General features: G+C 44.6%; 1 protein-coding gene across 2 annotated transcripts; it reads right to left on the bottom strand.

Moving 5' to 3' along the window:
* Positions 1 to 313: 313 nt before the first annotated feature.
* On the bottom strand, positions 314 to 21,129 carry ZC3H12D (zinc finger CCCH-type containing 12D). 2 transcript variants are annotated; one of them, XM_085055582.1, is made up of 7 exons: positions 19,723 to 21,129; positions 14,683 to 15,150; positions 10,411 to 10,843; positions 6,326 to 6,465; positions 5,144 to 5,378; positions 4,363 to 4,469; positions 314 to 3,708 (listed from the first exon to the last, which is right to left on the bottom strand). In XM_085055582.1, the coding sequence occupies exons 3-7, from the start codon at positions 10,791 to 10,793 to the stop codon at positions 2,729 to 2,731; spliced, it is 1,845 nt and encodes a 614-aa protein (XP_084911708.1). In that variant the 5' UTR covers positions 10,794 to 10,843; positions 14,683 to 15,150; positions 19,723 to 21,129; the 3' UTR covers positions 314 to 2,728. The 2 variants fall into 2 exon arrangements, with proteins under 2 accessions (XP_084911708.1, XP_084911709.1); XM_085055583.1 differs by lacking the exon at positions 14,683 to 15,150.
* Between the last annotated feature and the right edge of the window lie 103 nt (positions 21,130 to 21,232).

The following is a 21,232-nucleotide window of genomic DNA, read 5'->3' as shown; positions in this document are numbered from 1 at the left end:
TTACCCCATCTGTCCAAGAGCTGCCGCCTCCTTTCTGTTCTCAGCCCCTTCCCTTGCCTCAGGAGCTGACAAAGGCAAATAGAAATCCCTGCTTTGGAAAGTGCACAAGGCCCTGCAGCAGGAACTCCTGAGCCCCATGTGCTTGTGATGTGATGGAACAGGGAAAGAGTCCCTGCTTTCCATGGGCTCCTGGCCAGCAGCAGAGTTCCTCCCAGGCAGTGACACTGCGCTGCCACGGAGCTGCCCTTCCAAAAAAATCTCCATGAGAAAACACCCTCTGCTGAGCACAAGAGCCAAGAGAAATCAAGATCTGTTTAGCACCAAAGTCTGATTTATTTTCTCAGACACTTTCTCAGCAGAGTGCACATTCTATGTATTTTACAAAAAGATGCCTCAGTAAATATGACAGAAATTAAAAGAAAACAGTTATTAAACATTGAGAGGGTTTTGAACAACCACCAAATTCCCGTGCATCCTCAAAGGAAAAGGAGAAAAGTTGTGCCCAGGCACAACACAGGCATTTCATCCATGAAATCTTGGGTTCCTTCCGTGCAGGTGTGGTGTGTGGATATTTCAGTGCAACTAATGACAGCTGTATGACTCAAGTACTTTTCAAGGCATATCATGGAGAATTTATTCCACAGTTTTGTTTTAAAACAATTTCTAATCCTTATGCAATACGTAGTGGATAAATTTATAAGCCATTCTGACAATCCATAGGACATATGGGAAAAATGGTCGTTTTGTGAAGATAAGCCATATCTCCAAAATCCAAATTGCTATGTCTTGGAGCCAACCATATGGGCACAAGAAACTGAACAGATACAGTATTCTTACTTGGTTCTTCAAGTACCACCCCCCTCCAAAAAAAAAAAAAAACCAAAACAGGTGGTGGTAGTTTCCAGAGGGAAACAGGTCAAAATATCACTGCTTTCAAAAAACGCTTCATGTGATTATGTCACTAAAGGTAAATTACTGCTGCCTTTTTGAAACAACAGAATTCCAGCTTCTCAGTGAAACTATGTTTAATTCCTGCCTGGAACTAACAACACTGAACTTCAGAGAAATGAGACACTGCAGGGTCGGAGAGTTTGAAAATCCCACCTGAAGCATCAGTGGTAAGAGGATTGGGAAAAACAAGCAAACAAAACCAAAAACTAAACAAAACAAACAAACAAACTAAAACACACAGAAACAAACTCCAGAAAATTGATACTAGATACTATTCAGAACAAAGTATTGTAGATTGACATTTTATAATGTATTAAAACATTTTTAAAACATGTCATACTGACATACTTAAACTTTGGTATAATGCCAAAAACCTTCAGGATCAACCCTAGTATTTGAATTATAACCTGAAGAATTAAGTGGAATAATGCAGAGATTAGCAGCTTTACAGCTTACTGAAAATCAAACATGTCCCAACAGAACATAGTTTAAACGTTTGTAATCATAAATGAGCTGTACAATTGCATTATGGGGCCACATTTGGTAATTAAGGTTTAAGTCAACAATAGATTTCTTGTTCAACATAGGATACACTTCCAAGTTTTTTTTGTTTTTTTCTTTTATTGTCTTTGGCATCATCTGGACTTTTGGATTTTTTAAATTACCAACCCTGAGCCCTCAGTCCGTACCAGGACTTACATTGAAGATGACTTCCCTGATTTGACTTACTCTGTGTGTGTGTCCCTTTTCTGAGAAATGTACCTGTGGCTTCCTTCAGGCATTCTGGTGCACGTCCAGCCCCTCTGCTTGTGGTTCTTTGTGTTCTCAGCATTGCTTTAGAAGCACAAGATGTATTTTTGAAAGCTCACTTTCAAAAATGTGCTAGGGGAACAGCCCAGATCATTTTCTATGCCAGCTGAGTGAGTAGTCACAGGGAGGTCACGGGAGAGCTTTTTGCTGAGGTCTGTGGAGCATGGTTCTTTAATGGAAGTTCAACAGGATAGGACTCTAAAAACATGTCTAGATCTCCAGGCCATTAATGAAAATCTGTGCCATCCTGACTCCAATAACCAGTGAGGTTCAAATGCTGACAGCCCAGTAACTCTGAACCCTTCTGTTGACTTTCAGGGCAGGTGGAAGGCAATCCCACTGCAATGGATAACAGCCTTTGCCTTGATTTGATGCCCTATGCAACAAAGCTGGCTGATGCTTATACCTGTACTCCTGGAGCAGCTGTAATCCTTGCCACAATGCCCTCTAATAACAGTGAAGCCTCAGAGTAGCATCTTCTTGCCCCAGGACTTGTGCTTATTGGGAATGGTTTGCTCTGGATGTTGCACAAGTTTCTGTATCTTTGAATAATTAGTCAAGCAGGCAATATCACTGAAGGGTTTGGGTTGGAAGAGATCTAAAAGATCATCCAGTTCCAACACCTCTGGCATGGTCAGGAACACCTCCCACTAGACCAGGTTGCTCAGAGCCCCATCCAGCCTATCCTTGAACACTTCCAGGGATGGGGTATCCACAACTTCTCTGAGCAACCTGTTCCACTGCCTCGCCACCCTCACAGTTAAGAATTTAATCCTAAAAGTCTAATCTAAGCCTACCCCCTCTCAGTCTGAAGCCATCCTTCAGAAGCCTATCCCTACAGTTCCTGATTAGTTGTCCCTCTCTGGCTTCCTTGCAGGCTCCCTTCAGACACTGGAAGGTTTCTGTGAGGTCTCCATGCAACCTTCTCTTCCCCAGCCTGAGCAGCCCCAACTTTCCCAGCCTGTCTTCACTGGGGAGGTGCTCCAGTCCCCTTATCCTTGGTACTGGGGTACAAAGTCATGAGCTGGCTCATCTCACTGTAAGGATGAAGGGAGTGCAGCTCCCTGTGGATGTTTACTTGCTGGGCAGAGGATGGCCTTGCAGCTGGGGTGGGCCAGTAGTCCCTGTAGGAGGCATTGGGGTATGCATGGGCTCTCTGAAAGAAGCCCATTCCATTTCTGGGGTCTGACTGGAATGGCTGCCCTGGGGGCTGGCTGGGGAAGCAGTGCTGGCGCTCGCTGTGCAGGGGAAGCTTGTCAGGGGGAAGAGCTGTGGGCTGCAGCAAAGCATGGTGCTGGGTGTCCAGGGCCTGTTTGTGCTGAGCATCATGAACAATGGAGTGGCTCCTGTGACCTGTTCTGTGCATCCCAGGGCACTGCTGAGGCCAGCTGTGCTCGGGCGCAGGTGGGAGCACCCTTTGCTGGAAAGGGCACCCCTGTGAGCAGGTGTGCTCCGAGCTGTGAGGGGGGTGAGGTGAGAACATCTCGTGCCTGAGGTCAGGGCAGTGGTGAGGGTTGTCCAGGACACCCCTGTCCTGAGAGGTGCACAGTGACCAGCTGCAGCCGTAGGTGTCGTCACCAATGGACACTGCCAACATCTTCTCCAGGAGCTCCTCTGCCTGTGGCAAGTGCTGCTCCAGCCCCAGCTCAGAGCCCAGACTGCCGGTCCAGGCATGGGCTGTCTGCTCAGGACAGCTCCCCTGGGACCTGCCTGGATAGCAGAAAAGCCCAGAGCAGCCTCTGGCTTCTCGCAGAGTTTCTGTGCAGCCATCACAGGGTGCGTCTCCTCTGGTGGTGTACGGTGAGCACTGACACCTCCGCTCCTCTTTCCCCAGGGCTAATGGGACTTTTGTTTTGGCCCTGAGCTCATCAGCAACTGAAAGCTGAGCTTGATGTAGTCTCTCTGGATGGTAAAATTTGCATTTATTGCCATAGGTGCATTTTTTGCCTGAAAGAATGAAAAAAATTAGACAAGAGTTTGTCACTAGCACCAATATCAGTTAATGCATGCATTGCTTCTCCCCAGCACGGGGTGTGAGGAACACAGACAAAAGGGGAAGTACTATTTTCAAACTCAGTACTGTTGACTCCAGATTTAAATATTGCTGCTATAAATAGCGGGGTGAAGCAGCAGTGAAAGGAAGTTTCTGCTATTTTGGAAGTGTCTGATATTCATGTTACGGTTCCTGCACTCGGTGGGCTGGCAGATCTGTTACTGCAAAACATTGCTTTAAAAAATGGCATAGGGATTTACCTCTGAGAAAGCTGCACACTGCTAGGGGGCTGTTGGGAGGGGAGAGAGGGAAAATGTTTGGATGGCCATTCCCACATCCACTCCACAAAGTGGGAAGTGTGTACAGACAGGGTGGCCAGCACGGCCGTGGTGCCCAAGGGTGCTGTGTGCAGGCAAGAATGGGGGAGCCAGGAATATCTGCCTTTGCTGAGGCTGGAGCCACTTAAGCAGGAGAGGAAAAAAGCACCACACCTTTGAGCAGCCCCAACCCAAGGCCCTACCCCATGGAGCAGGACAGCATGGGACAGTGACCCCTAGCTGAAGGAGAGCACTGTGAGGGAGCAGCTCACAGCATGGGGAGAAACTCACCATAGGGACAAGGCTGCCATTTCTTCTCAGGAAGCACTGGCTTTTTGCTGAGGAAGTTACTGAGGCTGGGTCCATGCCGGCCTAAGGGATCATCAGGAGGCATAAACCTGGAAAAGTGAAAAAAGTCACCGGTGTAAGCACTTGTCTGTGCACACTGGATGTCCCAAAGAAGTGCATTTCCCCTGAACACCTCAGCTGTTGGGAAACTCAGGAGAGAGGGCAGCCTGAGCACACTGAGGAGCACTCAGCTCAGCCTCACAGGAGTGGTGCAAGTGCCTTATTGGAAAGCTTCCCCCAACGGGGATGAATACCCAGAGAGACCAGCTTCATGTCTCTCCTCTTGTCCCTCCTCTTGTCTCCCCTCTTCTAGAAAGCTATTATTGGAAAAACACAGGGAAAACTCCTGTTTGTCTTGTAGGGGAATTAAAAATGCTGCCAGCCAACTTCCTTTCATGGATTTAGTTCTTATTCTTATAGGAAATAGAACTTAGAAGATACCAATCTTTGGTTTAACATCACAAATTGGATTGGAAAGAAGCAAAGCTGGTCACTAATGCTGCCATTCAAATATTAAAGTTCTACAGAGAAGAGTGACATGAGAGGGTTTAAGACCAAAGCTGAGGGAGTAGGAACTCAAGAAATGAGATAAGAAATGTTGCAGTAAATTCCTTTCATTAAAAAGCTTCTGTATTCTGCTGCAAGTGGGAAGTACATTGATCTTGGAGCTAACTTAGCCAGTAATGTTTAAATTCCAGATTCTGTAACACCATCCCCCTCTTACCTGTTACTGACAAAAGAGTACATGAGCAGTCGTTGCTCAATAAACCATTTCCACTCAGGGTTTTCATTCTGGAGATCTCTGTAGTGGTCATTGGAAACAATGACTCCGTCCTTCTCATAAGCAACTTTCACTATGTAGCGATCATCGTAGCAAACCACCCTCTTGCCTTTCACCTTCCGAGAGGGTGTGTAGACAAGGATAGATTGCTTTTCAAGCTCCTCAAGAATGTGCTGATCTGGTGGGGTGGTTGGCAGAAGTAGATTAGGGAGGAAAAAATGAAAGAGAAACTAATTAATCAATAATGAATAGGTCTCAATCATCTGCTAGAAACCTACAGGAATCTAAAAACATTTCAGGACTTTAGGAAACTCACTGATATCTGGTGGTTATTTGGTGACTTGAAAATTAGGTCTTCTACAAAAACATCTACTTGTATATTTTGAGGCACCCTTTTTTGATTTTAAAGTCTTATCTGTAAAAGAATGCCTTGAATTGTACACCAGAGGCTGATAGTGAATCCCTGCAGTGCCCTTTAACCTGGTAGATGCTACAAGGCTCATAACCAGCTCTGATGTGAGCTTTATCTGGAGATAAAATGTGACCAAATAAATAAATAAACTCCTTTTGCTGCTATTGAGGACACTCTGACCTCTTGCTATTCCTCCTCTGCAGGAAGGCAGGTCTGTCTCATCTGCAGACACCAAGCTGCTGGCACTATTCTCATAGATCTATTTCCAGACAAAGCGAGTCTCACTCCCCTCCACAGACTTCTGCTGGTGCATTTTCTTCTCCTGGAAGGGGAACCCCTGTACCCTCTGTATTGGGTAACAGGCTAAAGAATAGTCATGCAGTAATGAACATCACTCTCTCCCGCCTGGCCTCAAAAGCTCTGTAGACTCATTGCAAGCTGACAAACTCCTTTAACTCAGCTGGCAGCACCTAGTGCTTGTTAAGCAGAAGGTTCAAAGCAGTGTAACAAAGCCTTGTAAGCAATTTTAGCTGCTCGCCAGGGGCACTGAATGGGGCAATGAATTAATGACTCATTTAAGTGAGGGAAGTCTGATACACAACTTGCACTGTGCTTGTCTTTACAGGGAAAAAACCGTACTGGGTTCTTCAGACTCCCTCTGTCTCCAAACTGCACCTAATGGTTGCCAAATTATGCCCAGGATGGTGACCTACCTGCAATGGGGCTGTCTGGTCGAGGGGGCTCCTTTCTCCAGAGTGGGACAAAAACCTTGATGTAAGTGTGTCCTCTCTCTCGGAACCAATCCACTGCCAGCTGGATCCCCCAGCAGGAGAATACCTCTTTGTTTCCATGACTATAAAAAAAAGGGAGGATGAGGAGGCAAAGCTTTTATGAAGCTTAGAGTACTCTTCAACTGAGCCAGTAATGAAAAGGCAAAATAAACAGCTTTTGTGTCATTCACCAGTTTCCAAGAAACAACCTGGCAGGGTGTCCTGGTGGGACAGATCCAAACACCTCTTCCAGCAGAGCTAAAAAGATTTATCTGAAGCAGTCTGGATACTTAAAAACAGAGGTATCCTATCCCTCATTTCTGTTACCCAAGCCCATTCCTTCCATCTGTATCTGGATGGACTTAAGTCCTAAAGAACCAGTGACATGTTAGGCCTTGTCATGCCTTGTCTGAAAAAGGTTTGAGGAGTGAGAGTTTCTTCCTGCACAAGCAGAAATCCATGAGGCTCTCCTGTGAAAAACAAATTGTGGGAATTTTCTTCTGTGGAAACAGAGCCAGTAGAGATTTTAAAGGTTGAGGTGGCTGGAGGTGTGATCACAGGACATTCTACTGGTGATGTCTTTTGGAAACACGAGACAAAATATGGGAGAAGGAAAACTGTGAGAGGCAGGATGGGAAATATAGAGAACCTAATCCAGAACACCAAAAGAGGGACAAGACATCAGTGGAAATGGCCACAGGCACCTCAGGCCCACTTTTATCTTTCCCTAATCAGTGGATTTTGTCTTTGTTGCACAGAGGGGTAGGAAAGCCCTAAGACAAATGTTCTAGAGGTGCCAGCAAGGTGGGTTCTGAAGAATTCAATATGCATCATAAGACAGAAAATAACCTCAAGGAAAATTACTAGGAGTGATATCCTTCTAAATTTCTCACCTTCCCTGAAAGTTCTTACTGCTTGAAATTTGCTTATCTTAAATTTTACTACAATGCAGTGTATGTGTAAAGGAAGGTAGCTTGGTAACTACCTCTGCACAAGGAAACAAAAATAAACTGTACACAAAGTCCTCAATGGATAAACACCCTCAGTATCTACCGAATCCTCAGCCTTGTACTTTGACTTTTCTGCATAATATTGCTAGGCTCACTCAGGCTTTCATGTCTGCAAAAAGCACTTGTAAATGACTCTCTCGGTGCTGCAGCCACCTGCAGTGACAGACCAGTCAAGGACAATGCCACAGTCTGAAGGGAGTCTCCCACCACCACCTGCAGGGACTCATCTCTAGGTTCTGCCTACGTCAACCACATAACCAAAGCTCCATTTTACACCCAACCAAAGTTTCCATCCTGAAATGGTGACCACAAATGAAAAATAGCACAATTTGGAGGAAGAAACCTGGTTGCCTATTAATAGATACCAAGGCAAAAGGAAGTCAAATAAAACCCTTAGCAATAATAAATGGTCTGAAGTGCTTGACATATCTAATCTCCATTTTAGAACAGCTGCTTGGTTTGGTTTTAAAGCACAGGATATAACACTCATAACAAACTGGCCCTTGCCAGTCACCTTTCCCATGCAACCATAACCCAACCATGATCTTTCATAACTCAGCTCCTCTCTCCCTCCTGCCAGCGACAGGGTCTGCACTTGGGGCTCAGAGCAGCAGGGCCCATCTCTCGGGAAATGAAGCAGCAATTTGGCATCTTTGTGACTCCAGCAGTTAATCCATCATTAGCATGCAGCAAATCCTTTTTAAATTGTGCCATTCCAACTCCTTTGGGAGGAAGTTTAGTCAAAACAACTTCTTTTGTAAACTGCAAATGGCCCCATCTCCACCCAGTCATGACACAGTATCAGCCACAGCTTTGTGAGAAAGGCCTAGGAAAAGGCCTCTGTAGCTACCACAGCTTTAAATCTGGGTGTAAGTGCAAGCACTAAAGGAGATAGCAGCCCCTTCGGTGTGCAGTGAATTGGGTTATGACAGTTCCCTTTTCCTATTAACACAATTCTGTTTATTTTTTCCACCACCCTTGCTAAACTTCCCACGGCAGATGGCTGAAGTTTCTCTGATTTACCTCTGATGGAAACACAAAGTGTACTGAGATGTTTGATGAGTGAGACTGGCTGTAGGCAAGGTTATTTTCCATTCGGTTTCTCTGGGTAGGCTGATTGGTGGTTGGAGACTCCCAACTCACTTGCTTTTATTACCCTGGGGCATTCACATCCTTTTCAAAACCTTGCACTCTGCAGTGAGCCCTCAATGCCAGCTCTGAAATGCTCCAGAAACACCAGTCCTAAGATATAAATACAAATGCTCAAGATATGTTTCTCCACACAGACAACTGCCACTTGAAGCTCTAACTTCTGGATTGTTTCATGCCTAAATTGCTGCTTCTGCTGCCCTTCTATGGTTGTTGGTGTTGATGAGGATGCAGTTTTCCCCAGCAATGGAACCCAACATCCCTTTCCCCTGACATCTGCAATCAGTCGTCCTCTGTCTGAGAGCAGCAAACCAGAAAAATTAAAACAAGGATACTGAAAGTACTCGCCAGGCCTATCCCAATAGCCAAAGCAAATGCCATTCAGCACCACCTTGAAAGGCATGCAGGAGAGGAAAGCAGCTCCTTCCAAGCTGTGCCCCTTCAGTACCAACTGAACTGACAAGCTCAATTGTCTCCTGCATCATCCACGTGGTCTTTATCAAGACACCGGCTGTGATGTCTGAGAAGTGCTGTAAAACCTTTGCCTTTCTAAAACTCAGAGCTGCTGTGCCAGGAGAGCTGAGGACAGAGCATGTGGCCCATCAGGGGTAACACTGACCCTGGCACAATGAAAGGGTAGATGATCAGCTCAGCCACACTGCCTGACTGGTGCTCATTTCTTTTGCAGAGAGGCAAGGAGGACACCCTGAGGAGGGGCTTGGGTGAAGAGGCAAAGCAGGACAGGAGATCCCAACACCTGGATCCCAAGCTCCTGGCCCAGACAAGGCCAAACAAGTTTGCCCTGCTATATCTCACTCCTCGTGAGCAGCCTTGAGCAAGGAACCTCTAGGTTTTGGGTGGGATTTCTCCCTTCACCCACAAGATGGCATAACTTGCTCAGTCTCCCGTTGCTCTGGATGCTCTTGTCCACTTTTCTCTCTACCCAGAGGGGCTGTGGTCTCATCTCACTTCACAGGACAGCTAACTGAAGGAGGAAGCCCTCCTTTGCCCTGTCCCAGCCTTGCTGAGTAGACAGGGAAGTTAACAGAGAAAACAGATGGATAGCCAGTGCATCCTGGACTTTTGGCTCCCTATTGCTTGGGTAAATAGAGGCCAACCCACTGCTGTCTTTGGACATCCCATACACAGGGACATGCCAGGCTCCCCATCCATAAGAGTCCTTTCACAGTGCCAGGACACTGCTCAGGAAATATAACTGGCAGGATGGGTTGTGTTACATTTCCCAGAACCAGACTGACCAAGGAGAAAATGAGTCTATTCAATACAAGTCAACAATCAATTCCCTGATATTTCCCCAAAACTGAAGCCAAAGCAAAAACCAACAAAAAATATACAAGCTGGGAACACTTTTGGGGTTTACTTGCAAGTCCAAGCAGTACAACTGCAATATTATTAGAAACCACAGTCACCCGACTTTATTTCCCCTCTCATTCTTAGGTTAGTTGGGTGGTCTGTCTATCTGTTCATCAGTTTTTCCTGGAAACATCTCAGCATAGTGGTTTAGAAATCCTAGGTGCCCATTTGAAAATGGGGGGGGGTGGGGCTAATTTAATGGGGAGCTCAGAGGGAGAGACACTGCCACAAGCAGTAGTGGTTGACCAGAGGCTGCCTCATGAAAGGTCAGAATGCAGAGTGAGCCAGAAATTGCATGACATGCATATTTATGGGCATCAAGACATCAGGTCCTTAGAAGCTATGTATCAGCCAAAGAACAGGAATAACTGATTGTTCATACCTCAAATGCACCAATGCACCTCTCACCCAAAGGAAAAACACACTTCAAGCCATCAGTTTTAAAATTCAAAAGCTTCAGAAGAAGAGAGATGCCTCTCAGGAAATGGAGCTTACCTCATTGCAACATTGCTGCCATCGATCACAATGGGTCTCAAGGAATCAGAAGCATCACTTTCATCTTCTCCAGGCCACTTCAGCCCCAGCATGGTGCTGCACGATCCACGGGCAACGAGCTTCAGCGGGGAAGGCTGAGCCTGCTGCTCCAGAGCTTGAGGTTTGCTCCCCATCCGGATCAGCTCTTTCAGCACATCATCCTCCAGGGCCTCTTGGCCCAGGTTCTCCAGCACTTTGCAGATGTCCTGCTTACCATAGCCCAGCTTGCAGAAAAAGTCCAGCTTGCTCTGGTGCACTTCCAGCCCTGCTGCAGAAACTTTTCTGGAGCGTGGTGGTACTGGTTTGCTTGAAATTGAACTGGCCAGTGCCATTTTAGCAGGCATTTACGTTCCTTTAAACCTGGTGCTGCTGTCCTCCCAGCCTTGTCCAACAGCTTCGGGGAGGGAAAGAATAGAAACAGCAAAACACAAGTGTTAAGAAGAACATGCAATTGCCTCAGTTATTTGCCTGGTGCACAGCAGGAACCACCAGATCAGCTGTCCTCTCTCTGAGGGCACTGTCCAGCCTTCTCTCAGCATTTAAAGCATTTTCTGGTCTGCTCTTAATTACAAAAGCACCAGAGTGTCCCATGCAATGTTCGTCACACTCCAAACATTATGTCAGACAGGTGTCAGCTTACTCAGTGAGCTATGCCAGGCTGCTGTACACAGACAGGCTGCATGCGTGAGTTGGTTCTTCAGAATTATCTCATAGGAAATGACACAAAGGGGATTTTCAATTTGCGGTGTGGTTTGTCAGCACGAGATAAGAATCTATCAAATTTTACTGGATGGGCTCAGATGCCATAGCAACAAGTATAGCAAATTTGATCCAGTGATTTAAGGAAACATGCTGTTTGCAAAATACCTGGAAACTTCGATTTTTTTTTTATTAGTTTTGTCTTTCCTATTATGTGTCTGTGTACACAGACATAAATTCCAAAATTCTGTCACTCCTCAGTTCTGATGATGCCTGACTATTTTCCTGTTACTTGCTATTTCAGTGAGGGCTTTTGTGTTCAGAGAAGCAGCTTGTTTTTTTGAAAGCCATCAGGGCAGTGCTTGGAAGCAGGTGATCCAGAAAGCAGTTTCAATTTCGATTACGCTTACTGTCAAGAGAAACCACTAATTCAGAAATGAGTGTACAAAAGTAGCAAAAAGCTACTTCATACTTCTCCAGAACTGCACCACATAAATTTCTGGTCTACCCAGTGAATGAAGGTGAAGGGCAGCGTACTCAGGGATACCCAGGGCTGCTTCAGCTCAGTGTGACACAGAAGAACACACACAGTGACCACACATCTGTCAAGCCAAACACCTTCAGGCACTGTTGGCTTGCTTGCACTGAAGCATCTCTTGCCACATCCCTGCAATTATTGGTGCTACCTGGCTAAAAGCTGTGGCTGTTCTACCCACGCATGGGATGTAAGGTGTCTTTCTTCCCTTTGCTGAGTGCAGTCAGCAAGTGGTGCAGAATGAGCTGAGCAAACAACCACCTCCATGGCAAGCCCAGAGCCAGAACCACACTGCACCCACCAGCTCCCCTTGCCAGCCTGCCAGCCACTCCCTGCCCAGCAGTGGGACACCCCAGGAGCTCAGAAGCTGAAATCATGTGGAGGTAACTGGAAACAAGGAGGTGGGAGAGGAGTCAGAGTAAAGCTCCTCCCCAAGGCATAAGAGCCCCCTCGGGCCGTGGGGAAGAAATCCACACTGGGTTCAGCTAATTTAAAACTGATTAGTTCAGGGGGAAAACATGATCATTAGTTACAACCCCACCTCATAAAATTTTGACCTTTACTTTTCTGTGTAGCTTTATAAATTTCAGGCATTCTGTGGGAGAAATCTGGCACTCAGTTAAAAGTGACAAACAGCATCAATAAAATAAAAAATACCTTAAATTTGCCATAATTGTAAGGGGAAAGCACTTACTTGTGTGTATGTTTCCACCTAAACTAAAGCATTGCTTTAGTCAGTGACTGTTTCTCCTCACAGTGCACTCTGTAGCAATTTTTACATCCAATCCTTGTTTTTAATTCATTGATTAATGATGAAAATGTATTTGCCTGCTTTTTCATTACTGAAGTGTTTTCTCATCTATAAAACAGCTGCTCTCTGAGCTGAAAAACACTGATGTAACCAAATAAAGCAGAAGCATTTTGGTCTGGGCTATCACCACAGTTAAATCTGCTTCCAAGTATGAGGTCTGTGGCTCAAAACACTGAATGTGTACTACTTGATTTTTAAAAAATGCCTAGATAATTTAATAAACTATTGTTAATTAAAAACTTTTGTTAGTATCTGCTTCAGGTTGAAAAGAAAAATATTTAACACACATATTTTAATAGCTATTACTCTTATTTTCAAACCTGTACTACTGTCTATCCTGACGCTTTTTCCTTTTCTGGTTTGTTTTGTTTTCTTTTACTCACAGAACAATTTCCCACTATAACATCCATTATATTGCTGGATGTTTGTCCTGGATTTCATCAGAAATTAGGTTCAATTCAATCCTTCTGAATTTTACCAGACATCTTTCCAGCTGCAGAGGGGGCAGAGGCCACGTCCACCTCGCAGCCTGCAGCAGCAGCAGCAGCACACACGAGCAGGTGCTGGATGAAAGCTGTTCTCCACAACATTTTCTAGCTCCATCCCAGGCAGCACCAAGCCCATGGTCCATGTCTGCACCCTTTGCTTCCTTAGTGAATCCCTTTGGCTAGGTAAGCATGGGAAATGCTGAGCTCTGAATGGCAGCCTGGGGTTGATATGATGCATTATCAGCCATGACCAGCAGTGTGGTAATTCTGCAAAATTAACCACTGGATTTCTGCTACAGTGTGGCCAAACATTAAAAATGGGGGATATCATCACTGCAGGGTTTTCACTACAGAGAGAACAACTTTGAAAAGCTGAGATGGAAGCCTTGGTCACAGACAGCACTAAGGTCACCCTGTCCAAGGAGTAATTAAAGGGCAATAAAATAAAAATTAAAAAAAAAAAAATAAAGGGCTTACACATTAGTAAACAGTCAGAAGTGTGCCCAAGTCCAGGAGGTCAGTTGGTTGCTTATAACCAGCACAAAAAACTTATAACACAGGAAGAAAAACTGTGCATCAGAGTCCAGCTTTTGCTATCTCAAACAAATTGTGAAATTCCCCTTATAAACTTTATGACCTTCATTTGCAAACTACTCAGATTTCCTCCTGCCACTTTCCTCCCTTCATCTCAGCAGATCCTGTTGGGAAGCCGATTCTGTTTTCACTCCACCGAACGCCAAAGTCTTCTCATTTCCTGGCTAATTTTATCCACAGGTAATGCTGTGCCCATCCTATGTTCTAGCTTAAAAAGCACCTCCCTTTCTCTCTCTGTGGTGTTGTGATCCCTCTTACAGATGCACACACACACAGAGGAAATGGCTTCAGTCAGGCTTCCAAAACTCTTTATTAATCTTAATATTTTAGAATCTTACCTTTTAAAATCTTAACTATTTAAAAAAGTGCATTTGACTAAAAAGTCAAAAGAGCTCTTATGGTTTTCCGCTTTTGGTATATTTTGACAGATTTGTAAGATTAGAAAATAACAATTGAAAAAACTTTTGAAAAGGTGGTGGTAACTACTACATCTTGAATGACTTCAAAGAATAATTTTTCTTCGTCCTTCCACCAGGTGCTTGCTCCACTTGTGAGCAGTCAGAGCACCTCCAGCAGCCTCAGGCCACAGAACCACAATAAGGACCAGTTTGACTCAGAGGCAGTTAGGGCTCCTCAAAGCCCCCCCAAAATCCCGTTCTGCCCAAGCAGAGCAGAGGGAACACAGCCTCAGACCTGGCATTGGGCAAGGCAGAGCAGTTTAGGACCTCTCCAAAGTGCATTTGTATGCCGAGCAGCACAAGGAGCACAGCTACAGCTGCCTGCACCACAGTGCTCCCCCTCACTCCTCAGGGCTGCACCACTTCTTCTTCCTCCCTCACCCCTGGGAATAACCCTGCAGGCTGCCTGTGACTGACAGCCCATTTGAGCCCTGCCAGGAGGTGTTTCTCCAAAAGGAGATGGGCTGCTCTGCCTTCAGACAAACAAGAATTTTTATTTTCACAAATTAGAGATCCACATAAACTCCTAGTTACGAGACCAGTCATTTGTTGTCTTGACCTTGACTGCTCCATTTGCTAAAAATAAAAAAGCCAAACTTCCCAGGAGCGAGCTGTGCTTAAGGTAACACTGCTTGCTCAGTGCCTTACCTGGCAGCTGTTCTTTGTGTGTCCCAGCAGTATTGTCCCACCATCCTCCAGCCAGCAGCTGGATTCAGAGCAGCTCCAGGCTCACAAGGAAGTCACCAGATCATATTTAAAGGCAAGGCTGATGTCAATTGAGAGCAAATAAGCAAATAAGTTCAGACAGGCAGAACTCATTTTATAGGAAGGTTTTATTTCCTCATTTGGCCAGCCAAGCTCTCGTTTAACTGTAGTTTGATAAACTTTCAATTCATTTTTCAAAAGGAAAAAAAATAAAAATAAGTTCCCCAACACACCTCCGGTCTGAACCACAGATTCAGGCAAAGATGAGTCAAACTCACTCTGGCAGGGATCCATAACACTGGGCAGTGAGAACATAGCATATGAACTCTGGGTCAAGTGTAAAGTTTTCCACCAGGATTGCTCTATCAAGATAGGATAGCCTCATTCCCATGCATCTGGCAAATTACTGACCTTTGGGGAAACATGGAAAAAAAACATTTTTAAAAATCAACATTTTGCTTAGCACCTGACATTTCAAAGCCTCCTTCAAACACCTCCACATCTGAGGGAACCTACTCTGGGACATCAAATGAAACCTCAAAAACCAAACAACTCCCTCTATCCTGCGGGGGCTTCAATTGAAAGGCTACTTCAAAGACACTCAGCAAAGACTGACAGGCACTTCTCAATGGAAACCTGAGGTTTTCCTCTGGTTGTTCCTTACCGCCCTGCAAAGAACTATGCCTCAAATCCAATTTTAGGCAGCAGGAAGGGTTGGAGACTCAAGGATGAGTTAACCTCTGGGACCTTCAGACAGCTCTTGCAGGTGCAGTGCCCTCTGCCCCCAGGGCCAGGGAAGGTTGGGGTGCCCTGCTGTATAAGACGAGTGCCTCTGCCACTGTCACAAGGCAACACACCAGAGCAGGGTTGATCTGTCCCAGTCAGAAATCCCCACACTCCCTGCATACTTTGTGGGAGGAAGCTGGGTGGCCAAGCCCCTGTATTGGTATTCTGTTTAATCCAAAGTGCTGTTGCTGGTTGCTGCGAGCCTCACCGTCACTTCCTGGATGTTCCCAGGCAACACTTACGCCTTGGCATCACACCAGAGTCCTGGAAACTCTTTGGGACTCAGGATGCCCTGCTGCTGTGTAAAGCAGTGCCCAGGCAGTCACAGGATAAAGGGGCAGCACACAGCCTCTTCTGTCCTACCTCTGGCACAACACTTTCTCTGATCCACAAAGCTCTGGCTGGGCAGGTTAATGGCCACAGAAAAAGGGGAGCATTCCTAAGGTCACAACTAAAGACACATGTTAGTTCCCTGCTGCCCAGAACAACTGTGAGAGCAGAACAGCCACAGCCTTTGACTCCTTTGACTCCAAAGACCCCTGGAGAGGAGGGATTTTCTCCACTGAAACTTTCCCAATGTCACACACCTCATCACAAGACCACCACGTAGCAGTACTATTGGAAAAGAAAGAGAAAGTTGCTGCATTATTAATAACCCAGGCAGGCAACAGAGCAAAGCACATTACATTGTATAGTGTTGTTCTAACCCCTACTTCTTACTTAAAATGGGGGTTTTAGTACATAAATAGGAACAAACCAGAGCTTATAAAAAGAAAAGAGAAGTCAATTAGATAAGAGAATTTTCATTTCTACTGAAATGACTAAGCCAATCTACTGTAAAAAGCCATGAGCAAAAGACTTCAACACTACCATTCAAATCGTAGGCAGCCAAGAAAACCCTTAGCCAATTCCTGAAACCTGTTAAGAGCCTTTATCTAGGGGATCACCAGTTACCAGAGATAAGACCATGAGAAATAAAGGAGCATACTTAACTTTTCAAATAGCCTCAAACCCTTTCACTCACATTTGAGCACCCAAGGGTGTGGTTTCATAGACATTTCCTTTCCCTGATCTGCTCCCTTGTGTTGATAAGCACTGAGTTTTCCCAGCACAGATTTATTGCTGCTCAAGGCCATCGTTATGTTCAAGAGGGAAAGAGTTGCACTAGGAGAAGTTTTCAGAGGGGAAGATCTCCCCACTAATGGATGTTCTGATATTAAGCCAAGGACTGAGGATTTATGGGTTTGTGAAACAGCTAGACCTTCACCAGAAAGAATCACTATCAACTTCAGAATGGGACAGCCTTGTTGTGGCAGCTCCTGGAGGCTATGGAGAGGACCAAACATGACTTTTAAGGAGGCTTCCTGAGCAAAACCACTTTCCTGATGCTGTTAGACTTCCGCATGGAAAAAACATTCTTTTGAAACTGGTACTGTGGAACACCTCAGTTGTTTTGGTCTACACACACCTGTGAGCTATTTGCTTTGCTGTAGGAAAGAGTCATTGCATCAGCCCAGGAGGAAAGTCTTATTGCCTTCTGCCTCATCTGAGAAGTTCACCTGCTGGGAATATCAAACAAGCATATGTGGCCATTTTAACATAGTCAAAATTCTTTAGCTCCTAACCAGCAGAAGACAGCCATGATAAAGCAAGTGCTAAATCAAAAGTAGGTCTATTGCCAGAAATATTTTTAGTAGTTCTGGAACTAACACATTCTCCATCCTGCCTCAAGTGAGACTATTGAGGTCAGACCCTCAAGCCAAGCTCTCTCAACATTACAAGTTACACTTACGATTTTAATTATGACTTTTTACACATTATGAGGCAAAGTCTGGATGTTTTCTACCTGTGAAATTCTCTCCCTGTTGGAGACACTGAAAATTTTGACTTGGAGACAGGTGTGCACCCCAAAAGCCTACATCACTAACTTAGCAGGTCCTACTGAGCACCAGCTCAGTTACTGACAGGCAATCCTGTATTCAGACTGGCACAAAGCCACTATCTTTAGAAGAGGTATATTACATGTTTGCCAAAATGACCACCTTTCTTACTTCCCCAAAATGATGCCACTGTAGCAAGCACTCCATCTGACCACAGAACAGGGAGAATAAAGAACAGGAAAACCACAACACAGACAGTGGTAACTTCTTGGAAAACTGTAACCCCATAAAGTCTGATGTAGCAGGATCCCTATTTGGTTTTGCCTAAAATATCTGTTTTTCCTCCGTCATTTATATAATAAAAGATACTGCTATGACTCAAGTGTTTTCCGCTGGGCGTAAAATAAAAAAGTACCTTTCACAATCAGAAAGTCCCAAACAAGTTTCAAGTTCAGAAGTTTACTGCTGTTCACGTTAAGATTTCAGAAGGCTCTTGGAACTGTCTTTCAGCTTCAATGATTTATTGTAAGCTCCTAAAACCTACCCCAACATATGGCTTGCTGGTACCTTTTAATACAGCTACCACATTTAACTGAGGTGACACTGACTTGCTCACTGAGAAAAAGCACATTCCATCAGTAACCGGACCAATTGTTTTACACAAAATACTGCTCTGTAGCAAGTATTTACATAAATCTTACTGTAATTTGACATTTTCCAAATTGCTTATGCCCTGTATGCCACAGGTGTTTGATAGAAAAGGAGAAACACTACCCACGCTGCAGGAAGCTTACAGGCAAAACCTGTAATCCTGTTGTCAGTAACATACAAGTTTTACATGAAAAAAATCAGGCTACAGGAGGCTGAGATGGACAAAGGTAAGAGCAGCAACAGAATCAGAAATTGTTCTAAACTTCTTGAAGATTTTAAAATGCTTGTCAAAATAACTAACAGATGAGGTGGGGGCAAAGGGTAATTCGGTTTGTTTTGGTTGTTAGGGTTGGGGATTTTTTTGACAAGTGGAAGGAAGCAAGTACAGCTTTACCTCCAGAGAGTAACATGGTTATCATGGGTTTGGGTAACACTTTACTGCATCCCCCATCCTGCAATGCCAACCACATGGATACAACCTTTGCACTACTTCTACTGACTTGTGTGGTGCCCATGGGATTGGAGAGAGATCTCTGTTGCAAACTACCCCTCTCCCACTTGCCTTTGGTGTTCCAAGACCAGATCCTCCTCGTAACATGGTTTTGGTCAAGTCCACTTCAAGTCTTGGATTCAAGCTCAACAGAACTAAAGGAATTACCACACATGGTATCAAAATAGATCTGTGGATTCGAAGAAGTTTGAGAACAAATTAGTTTAGAGTCTACATCATATTTTTAAGCTGGTGCAGGTAAAGGAATCCAATAGGAAACTGAGGAGCTGGATTTTAAGCCTTTAACCTCTGAAAACAGAGCCTAAAGCATGAACCATTCCCCTTCAAACAGGCCTCAGCTATGTCAAAATGAAGAAGTTGATGTTTTTGCCACAAAATTTTCAATGCTATTTTTAACAATATAGAGGAAGGTAGGGTTTTTTGTTCTGTTTTTTAACTACCACAAGCACCAAAGGTCAATACTGAAACTGAGAGTGGAGATAGCATTGACGAAAAGGAAATGACAGGGAAGTGTGAACCCTCATTAGATTAAATCAAGTCAACTCCCAGGTAACAAAAAGTCCTGTCCACAACACCACCTCTGGCTGGACAGGAACAGCACGAAATGTTTGCTGTTTCAGCTGACCATCAAGCTTGATTGTGCCATTTCCAGGAGAACCACATGTACACAACCATAATTTCCCATGACCAGAGCAGTAAATCCCATCTAACCCAGAGTGCTCAGCCATTGTGTATGAGCCAGGTGAACTACAATCCCTCCAGCGTTAACAAACTAACCTAGAAATGCAGCCCTAAAATTAAATACTTGCCTCCAAACTGGGAGCTTTTGTGCTGTCATTTAATCACCTATAAATATCACCTTTTCTTTTAACATCCACATTTGAAAGTTTCCTCTTAAAAATATGAGCAGGTAATTTTGCCAATCTGAAGATACTGTGTATTTTTAAAAGCACCAAGGCATACTGAAAATCAGCAACTTGAAACATTTTGGATGTACTGAGCTTTTAACTCTTTATTCTGAAGACTCTTTGGTCAACAATGCAACTGGACTATTTATTTCCATATACTACTCATTTAAACTTCCAGTTCTTAAGCATTTACCTGTTGCAAAGAAAAAGCAAGCCATTTCTGCTGCGGAAAAGTGAACACACTCACCTGAAATAGGGTGTTTGTTTCTAAATATCGGTAAGTTTTGTGTGTCCCACAGGTGGCTGAAGTTTGCTGAAGCCTAGGAATGCCTGCTGAAACTCTTTGAGATGTTAAGTCACAACTCTCCAATAAGAGGACCTCTAGTGTTCAGCAAGAATTCAGCATTCTCCCAAAGTGTAAGCTTTTCTTTGTTTCTATGACTGCCACTTCCTAAAGGCAGCAAGAACGCAATTGCTTTACTATCTTCACATCCTTGTCAAATCTGGCCAGTGTTTTTGCAAGTTAAAAGTGTCATGTGGAAAAGAAGGACAGCAGGACTGAGAACAGCACAGCAGTGCAAACCTTGTTTCTTTAACAGAGCAGGCCAAGAGCAGAAAGAGCTTCAGACAACCTACTGCCTCCACAGCGTTACTCCAAAGGCACCATATCCTGATCCTGACCTAGCACAGTTCTTTGAACTCTTCTTATGCCCAGCCTGAAGGCAGAAGCTTCCCTGACAGGAATAGTGAGCAGTTCTCAGCCCCAGATTCCCCAAGAGACCTCCAGGAACAGGCTTCCTGTTTACCTTTCCTTTGGGACAGATGCCTCTTGCTCAGACTCTGCAAGGATGGCATGGGCCTCTGCAGGGTCTCAGTGGGTTAGAAATATTCTGCCAGGAGACAGTTATGGAAGCTCTGGATTTCAAGTTCCACGCTTTGAAGGATACAAAAGTTAGAGATTCATCAAAAGGCAGCTTCTTAGCCAGGTACACCTCGTATATTTGGTCAAGTCCACTTTAAGTCTTGGACTCAAGCTCAGGACTACAGAGAACTAAAGGAACTGTAATGCATGACATAGTAACAGATCTTCAACTTCCTCTTACACACCAAATACAACAGTTTAGAGTCCACATCATATTTTTAAGCTGGTGCAAGTAAAGGAATCCAATAGAAAACCCTGAGGAGCTGGTTGCTAAACATTCAACCACTGAACAAAGAGCCTCAAGCATGAACCACTCCCCTTCACACAGGCCTCAGCTATGTCCAAGTGAAGAAGCTGATGTTTCCACTGTGACATTTTCAATGTTATTCTCAACATGACAGAGGAATATGAGTTTTTTTAGTTCAGTTTTCTAACTGCCACAAGCACCGAAGATGCTGAATTCCAGCTTTGTTCATCTTTAACCAAGTGAAGAAAGGGCAGATGCTTCTGGAAAGCACATTCCTGTATTAAACACCCTCAGCATCCCCACTCAGCTTAGGGCTGGAGATTACAGTCATCTAGCCTGGCCTGCTTAGTCAGAATTTTCTGCCATAGGATAGTTTCAGCTGCTTTTGTTCCTTACATACCAGCCTTCCCATAGAATCATCTTAAGAAGTTCTCTCTCTGCACAGTCCATTGAAATGCTCTAGCCAGGCACAGCTACTGGCACTCCAGGGCTGAGTAATTTGCAGCAATTCATCTTGAGTTTTAGAATTAGCAGCGCATGTTCCAATGAGGGGTATCAAGCTATAAAATCTTACTGCATATTGCAATC

This window comes from Lichenostomus cassidix, chromosome 3 (assembly GCF_008360975.1).
Source record: "Lichenostomus cassidix isolate B80296 chromosome 3, HeHo_3.0, whole genome shotgun sequence".
Classification (NCBI taxonomy): Eukaryota; Metazoa; Chordata; class Aves; order Passeriformes; family Meliphagidae; genus Lichenostomus; species Lichenostomus cassidix.
This window is presented reverse-complemented; position numbering and strand designations above follow the sequence as displayed.

Coding starts and splice junctions, on each gene's coding strand:
- ZC3H12D (XM_085055582.1), bottom strand. CDS start 10,793: ATGCCTGCTAAAATGGCACTGGCCAGTTCAATTTCAAGCAAACCAGTA. Junction 5,379..6,325: donor ACCAGACAGCCCCATTGCAG/GTAGGTCACCAT, acceptor CCACCCCACCAG/ATCAGCACATTCTTGAGGAG. Junction 3,709..4,362: donor ATGGCAGCCTTGTCCCTATG/GTGAGTTTCTCC, acceptor TCATTCTTTCAG/GCAAAAAATGCACCTATGGC.